Genomic DNA, 8,140 nt, shown 5'->3' on the forward strand with positions numbered 1-8,140 from the left:
CTCTTCCGGGAGGGAAATAGCTGTCGAGTCCAACACGTGATCCAAAGACCAAAGAGAATACACACACACACACACACACACACACACACACACACACACAGGGAGCAGATTTTCTTGAATACATTTTCTGTCAAATAATAAATCATACTCAACATTAGTAACCTTTTCCTTTAGAATATCTATACTTACTGTTAGTTTACTCTCTGTAAGAGAAAGCAAAGCCACAGTGTTACTAAATAAACCCATGATAGGTCTGTATATATATATATATATATATATATATATATATATATATATATATATATATATATATATATATATCCAATGAGTGTCCTTTCATCAGCTGAACAAAATAGTCTGGACGTAAAAACAAAACAAAAAAAATCACAAGAATGTGTCATTGTTGGACAAGATAGCATTTTGAAGAAATGAAAATGGAATTACCGAGTCTGAAAAAAGAACAAGCAAATGGAATCGACTTATTGTGTTGCTGAATAGGGAAAACTAAAATTGATGATGATGATGATGATGATGAATTAATAATAATAATAATAATATAATAATATAATAATAATGATAATAACAACAAAACAATAATAATAACAATAATAATGATAACAATAATAATAATAACAACAACAACAACAACTCACCATTCGTAAAGTGAAACATTCTGCTGAAGAGGACCACAGATAGTAGTCGAAATATACAGTTTCCCTGTACTTCCGTTATTATTTCTCCGATAGTGGGTTTATAGTGAACATTTACAAAAGTGTTATAACATACCAATTTCCAAAGTGAAACATGTTTCGGTTTCCGTAGCATCTGTCTGCCGATGGAAACGGCCGACGGCATCTCGCTGGCCTACCTCATCATCCTCCTCTTGGTCAACGGTCTCGCCTTCGTGGTCATCACCGCCTGCTACGCCTCAATGTACATCTCCATCAGCCGACACGAGGTCGCCGCCACACACTCGGACCTCACCGTGGCCAAGAGGATGGCCCTCCTCGTCTTCACCGACTTCGCGTGCTGGGCTCCAATAGCTTTCTTCGGGTGAGTTCGAAAGGTGGTCAAAAGAGCTCTCAGGGTCCTATGACTTCCGAAGAATACTGTTTTCTTCTTCTCCTTTTTTCTATCCTTCCCTGAGGATGGCCCTCCTCGTCTTCACCGACTTCGCGTGCTGGGCTCCAATAGCTTTCTTCGGGTGAGTTCGAAAGGTGGTCAGTTGTGGGCAGGCTTGGGAAGGGGTCCGGCGCTTGTTTGACGAGGGACTGGAGGCGCCGGGGGCGTGCCGGCAACGTGGTGGGCACAGCCTAGGCGGAGGATAAGTCGGCGCGGGAGGGGAGCACTTGTGAGGGAGGAGGGGGTGGGAGTTTGGCGAAATAACTGTTGTGGCGGACTTCGGTCGTTGTTGTAGGGGGGAGGAGGAGATGGGGGGAGTGAAGGAGAGAGAAAGTGAAGGAGAAGGAAAGGAAATGAGAAAGGAAGAAAGAAGGAGAAGGAGATAGTAAGAGAAGAGGGAAGAAAGAGAAGAGGGGAAGAAAGAGAAGAAGGAAGAAAGAAGAGGGAAGAAAGGAAAGAGGGAAAGAGAGAAAGAAAAAGAGAAAACAGAGTTGGAGACAAGGAGGAGGAAAGACACGAGCAAGGGAGGAAAGAGAAGAGAAAAGAGAGAGGGGAAGAAAGAAAGGGAAAGAGAAAAAAGAGAGAGAGAGAAAGTGGGAGAGAGAGAAGAGGAGAAAGAAAGAGAAAGGAGAAAGAACAGAGACAGAAAGGAAAGAGAGGGAGAAAAGAGAAGGAGAAAGCAAGAAAGCAGAAGAAAGGACAGAAGAAGAAAGGAAAGAGGCGGAAAGAGAGAGAGAGAGAGGAGAAAGAGAAGAGAGAAAGGAGACAGAAGAGAAGAGAAAGAGAAGAGAGAAAGAGAGAAAGAGAAGAGAAAGGAGAGAAAGGAGAAAGGAGGAAGAGAGAGAAAGAGAAGGAGAAAGAGAGAGAAAGAGACAGAGAGAGAGAAAAGAGAAGGAGAAAAGAGAATGAAAGAGAACAAAGGAGAAAGGAGAATGAAGAGAGAAAGACGAAAGAGAATGAAGAGAAGAGAAAGAAAGAGAAAGAGAAGAGAGAAACGAGCAAAGAGAAGAGAGACAGAGAAAGAAAGAGAAAGAGAAGAGAGACAAGAGAAAGAAAGAGAAAGAGAAGAGAGAAAGAGAAAGAAAAGAGAAAGGAGAAAGAGAGAAAGAAACGAGAGAAAGAGCCGAGCAAGGAGACAGAAAGCGAAAGAAAGACGACAGAGCGAGCGAAAGAAAGAGAAAGAGAAGAGAGAAAGAGCGAAAGAGAAAGCGAAGCGAAGAAAAGAGCAAGACAGAGAAAGAGACGCCAAAGAGCAAGAGACGAGAGAGAAAGAGAAGAGAGCCAAGAGAGAGCGAAGAGAGAACGAAAGAGAAGCGAGAAAGAGAGAGAAGAGACGAAAGAGAAGAGCGAAGAGAGAGAGACGAAAGAGAAAGAGAAGAGAGAAAGAGAGAAAGCGAGAACGAGAAGAGAACAGGAGAGAAAGAGAAGAGCGAGAGAAAGAGAGAAGAGAGAGCAAAGAGCCGCCTCAGCGTCCCGAGCGCGAGCCCAGCTCCTCCTCCCCCCTCTCCTCCAGAGCACACTCCTCCTCCCTCACTCTCCTCCCTCTCCTCTCCCTCTCCTCCTCTCCTCTCCCTCTCCCTCCATCTCCTCTCCCTCCCTCTCTCCCTCTCCTCCTCTCCCTCTCCTCTCTCTCCTCCCTCTCCCTCTCCTCTCTCTCTCCCTCTCCTCTCCCTCTCTCCCTCTCTTTCCCTCTCCCTCTCCCTCCCTCTCCTCTCCTTCTCCCTTCCTCTCCTCTCCCTCTCCTCCTCTCCTCTCCCTCTCCTCCCTTCCTCTCCCTCTCCCTCCTTCTCCCTCCCTCTCCCACCCTCTCCCTCTCCCACCCTCTCCCTCCCTCTCCCTCCCTCTCCCTCTCCTCCCTCCCTCTCCCTCTCCCTCTCCCTCTCCTTCTCCCTCCCTCTCCTTCTCCCTCCCTCTCCCTCTCCCTCCTTCTCCTCTCCTTCTCCCTTCCTCTCCTCTCCCTCTCCTCCCTTCTTCTCCCTCTCCCTCCTCTCCCTCCCTCTCCCTTACTCTCCCTCTCCCTCCCTCTCCCTCTCCTCTCTCCCTTTCCCTCCCTCTCCTTCTCCCTCCCTCTCTCTCTCTCTCCCTCCCTCTCCATCTCCCTCCCTCTCTCTCTCCTTCTCCCTCTACTTCTTCCTCCCTCTCCTTCCCCCTTCCTCTTCCCCCCCTCGCTCTCCTGTCTCCCTCTCCTTCTCCTTCCCTCTTTCTCCCTCCCCACTCTCCTTCTCCCTCCCTCTCCTCCTCCTCCTTCTTCTTATTCTTCTTTTAATATAACTTTTATATTTTGTCAACAGTTTCTCTTTTGCAATCCACACCTTTTTAAACTCAAAATACAGTGTATTCGCATGGATATACCAGGACGGGCTTATCAAAGTCATATGTACAATACGTTGCCAAGTGTACATTTGAAATACAAGGACCGTGGAACGTAAATATCTTAATTCAACAAAGGTTTACATGATTTCATTATATCAATAGCATCGCCCAAACGCTATCGATCCACTTAGCATTGCATTAACCTATGCTTAGCAAAGCACTTGTTTAGGAGATACTTAGCCATTGAGCATCTTTTGACAATAGAACATCCTGAGTGTGGGAAGGCTTTGATGAGTCTCGTGACATAAATTAGATATAAAATACAAGAATACAGCAGTAGTCTTTTCAAGGTCTACAGGAGTAATGCAGGCAAGGTCATCATATTACGACAGCAGGACAGGACTCGTAGTAATGGATCTAAATTGGATAAGTTTATGTTTAAGAAGGAAATAGGCAAGAACTGGTTTACCAGCAGTGGTTAATGAATGGAATAGACTTAGTTACCATGTAGTGAGCGCTGAGACAATTGGTTGTTTAAGAGAAGATTAGATAACTTTGTGGATAGGGTTGGCAGGTGGTAAGGAAGAGGGAACTGACTATGTAGGTTTTATGGCCTCTTGCGGTCTTCCCCGTTCATGTGTTCTTATGTCATCGTGTTTAGGAATGACAGGTGGTAAGGAACAGGGAACTGACTATGTAGACTTTATGGTCAATGTCATCGTGGTCCTCAAAAGATTCCTTTGTTTTGCAGTTTAACAGCAGTGGCGGGACTTCCTCTGATCGACGTCACCCGAGCCAAGATCCTCCTTGTGTTCTTCTACCCTCTCAACTCATGCGCCAACCCTTACCTCTACGCCATCTTAACCAAACAATATCGCCACGACCTCTTTATCCTCCTGGCCCGCTACGGCATCTGCACGAAACGGGCGATGAGGTACAAGGGCGCCATTTCCTCAGCCAACCACACCAACCAGCACCAAATGATCGTCCATTCAGGAAACCATCACAGACTCTCCACGCTAACGCAGATCACGCTGTGTGAGTTGCCCCGTCGAGGGCAAAGGCTTTCTCATCACAGCACGAAGTCTTTCCACAGCGCCATATCACACCAAAGCACCGGGTCTCACCACAGCGGGACCGGGAACACCTTAGCGCTCACAACGTCCTTGGGTTCACAGGACTCTCTTCAAAGAAGTCCGAATTCTCCATCCAGGTAATGAATAGAAGGCGTTCAGCTTGGAGAGGTACCGTGGAACAAGTCACCCGTGACAGCGAAGTCTTTCAAATAACCAACCCAGATACCAGATTCTAGTTATTTTGCTACGCTCACTTGTGCAATTGGTAGTGCGGTGGGCTAGCATTATGATGGTCCCTAGATTGTCACCCGTGACAGTGAAGTCTTTCAAATAACCAACCCAGATACCAGATTCTAGTTCTTTTGCTACGCTCACTTGTGTAATTGGTAGTGCGGTGGGCTAGCATTATGATGGTCCCTAGATTGTCACCCGTGACAGTGAAGTCTTTCAAATAACCAACCCGGATACCAGATTCTAGTTCTTTGGCTACGCTCACTTATGTAATTGGTAGTGCGGTGGGCTAGCATTATGATGATCCCTAGATCGAGTCTCGCGTCGGCCGGGTTGATTATTTGGAGATATATTTTATAGAGTCCTTTTATGTATATTTCTTTTTTTTTTTTTTTTTAGGGGAAGCTTCCCCCACCCAGCTCAATACATGGTATTGGCTCCTGTGTAATAGACTTTATTTGGCGGGTGTTTATATAAACTAGTTAATTCAAATGGTGTATAGAGTTCAGATGTCAAACCCGTAGTCTTCTGAAAGAGCTAGAACGTCTTGTGTGTTATATAAACTACTTAATTCAAAATTCGTACACTGTTCGAATGTCAAACTCCTAGTCTCCTGAAAGAATTCAAGTGTCTTGTGTGTTGTGTAAATTACTTAATCCAAATGGTGTGTAGAGTTCAGATGTCAAACTCGTAGTCCTCTGAAAGAATTAGAACGTCTTGTGTGCTATATAAACTACTTAATTCAAAATTCGTACCCTATTCTAATGTCAAACTCCTAGTCTCCTGAAAGAATTCAAGTGTCTATGGTGTTGTATAAACTACTTATTCCAAATTTCGTATACAATTCGACTGTCAAATTCTTAGTCTCTTGAAAGGCCTAAAGCATTTTGTACGATTTTGATGGTAGGCTTTATTAGGTAGGGCTTATATAAACTAATTCATTCAAAGTATGTATAGAGTTCGAAAGCCAAACTCTTAGTCTCCTAAAAGAAGTAAATAGTTTTGTGTTATATGAACTAGGTAATCCAAACTCCGTACACTGTTCGGATGTCAACTCTTAGCTTCCTATAAGAATCAAAACTTCTTGTATGACTTTAAGATTAGACTTTATTCGTCACGGTTTATATAAGCTAGTTAATTCACATGAATGTATACAGTTCGAACGTCAACTCTCTCATGAAAAAACTAAATCGTGTGTTATGATTTCTAGAATAGACATTATCGGGCTCATATAAACTAATTAACTAAAATTGCGTATACCGTTCTGACGTCATCTCTTAGCCTACTAAAAGAACTAAATCATCTTGTGTATCATATAGACTAATCAATTCAAATCGCATATACCGTCCGGATATCATTCTGAAAGAATGATATGAGCTTCAGAGAAGATCTTATTAGAGAGGGCTTACGTAATCCAGCTAATTCAAATTCAGTGTACTGTTCGGATGTTAAATTCCTAGTAGACTTCATTGGGCAGGTCTTATATAAACTAGTTGGTTTAAATGGCGTATACAATTTGAATACCAACTCTTAGTCTGCAAAAAGAATTAAAGCGGTTTGTGTGACCTTCAGAGTAGAATTCATTAAGCATGGCTTAGATAAACTAGTTTATATAAATGGTGTATACAGTTCGGATACCAAACTCTTAGTCTGCAAAAAGAATTTAAGCGACTTTTGTGACCTTCAGAGTAGAATTTGTTAGGCAGGGGTTAGATAAACTAGTTTATATAAATGGTGTATACAATTAGAATGCCGAACTCTTATTGTACTGGAAGAACTAACGCTTGTTACCCCTTTCCAGGGTGTCAGCGAGAGGGGAGCAGGCTCCTCCCGAAGGAGAGCGCCTAAGTACCGTCCAGGAGATGAGCCACAGTAACGTGAGCGACGAGGAGGACCTGCAGAGCTCACCTCCTCCATATCACGGTCAGAAGAACCGCCTTGAGGAGAACGAGATGCTCTTGTCTAAACCTTACATGCCTTTACTCCACAACGAGCCGTCGGTAGTCATCTCGGAGCCTCAGCGCAAAGGACTGAGTGGTCGGCTCCTGAGGTATGACGACTCCGACTCCTTGACCTCAAGCCCCGAACTCGTGGTGTCGTTCTCGAAGTCGAATCATCACAACCACAGGGGGGTTTCGCCCACCCAGGGTACACTTCCGGCTAACGGGGAACCGACCAGTAGAAGACACTCTCCAGGTTGCCCAGCGCAGGACCATGAGAGTTTATCCTCCCTGGGCGGGGAGGGTTTCCTAACCACCTTCCCAACCGCAACCTCAGCCCTTCCAGTTATCGGCAACGGACAGAACACCTTCGGGTTGCCGCTTCGACCTCGATCAGCCAACCTCGAGGGGAACTACATCCGAACCGAGTCGCTATGTCCTCAGCCGGAAAAACGAGCGCATTCTTGGACGCTCATCCCAAGAACCTACGAGAACCACCTTCCGGCTGGGGAGCCCCTGGTGAGGATCAAAAACCCGCCTAACTCCTTAACCACCAACAACTTCCCTCCGGAGAATGCCGCGAAGCAGAACCATTCTCCGGTGACCATCACCTCCGACGGGACTGGTTCCCCTTCGGAATCTCTTGTCCGGTCGCCGATGGAGTTCCCGTATGAGACGTTAGAGTGTCAACTGGATTCCCCGCCTTCTAAACCCTCAGTCCACGTCATGGAAGCCACCTCAACCAATTCTCTGCTTCTCTCGTCCTCTTCATCCTCCATCTCTAAAGCACAAGACTTCTCATCTTCTAGCAACGGCTATAGATTCATCCAGTGACCGATAAGATTTACTTTGTAAGTAAAAGATAAGATATACTGTTGTGATTGTGAAAACTATAAACGCGATAGTGAGAAACGCTTTGAATGAAAAAGTTTATGACGACTGGTAGCTTGTTGCGTTGAAGAAAACGGACTTCGTCGTGTTTGCTTAGTTGACACCTGCCACCATTGTAGTCGTAAACGTTTTGTTAATCACCACTATTGACGTCACGGATCCGTGACCAGATGTCCCAGACTGAGTTTCGGCCTTGGACAAGCTTACCTCCAAGAGGTTGAAGCCCTCTGGTGAAGCCCAAAGATCCTTAAAGGACGAATAAGGGCTACCACATATATATATATATATATATATATATATATATATATATATATATATATATATATAATTTTATTAACGTGTTGGGACGACGAACTTTGTAGATGACAATTGCGGGTTTAATCTGCCTCAGTGAACAACACGTGTGTATTGAAATCCATAGATTATGTATTATATACATACATGCATACATATATGTATATATATATATATATATATATATATATATATATATATATATATATATGATAGCTATATACATGATATATATATTAATAGGTGAGCCACCCACATCAGCGTGTTTCTGCA

The 8,140-nt window shown here is 44.4% G+C and overlaps 1 protein-coding gene across 1 annotated transcript in view; it reads left to right on the top strand.

Moving 5' to 3' along the window:
- Window positions 1–7,855, top strand: part of LOC143041382 (uncharacterized) — a 326,414-nt gene extending 318,559 nt beyond the window's left edge. The window contains exons 18-20 of the mRNA XM_076213206.1: window positions 823–1,053; window positions 4,187–4,648; window positions 6,544–7,855. Coding sequence (XP_076069321.1) covers window positions 823–1,053; window positions 4,187–4,648; window positions 6,544–7,516 — 1,666 coding nt within the window. The 3' untranslated portion in view covers window positions 7,517–7,855. The remainder of the gene's footprint in view (window positions 1–822; window positions 1,054–4,186; window positions 4,649–6,543) is intronic.
- Window positions 7,856–8,140: the final 285 nt, after the last annotated feature.

The sequence above is a fragment of the Oratosquilla oratoria genome, chromosome 31 (genome assembly GCF_046742065.1).
Source record: "Oratosquilla oratoria isolate Oo_2021 chromosome 31, ASM4674206v1, whole genome shotgun sequence".
Taxonomy (NCBI): domain Eukaryota; kingdom Metazoa; phylum Arthropoda; class Malacostraca; order Stomatopoda; family Squillidae; genus Oratosquilla; species Oratosquilla oratoria.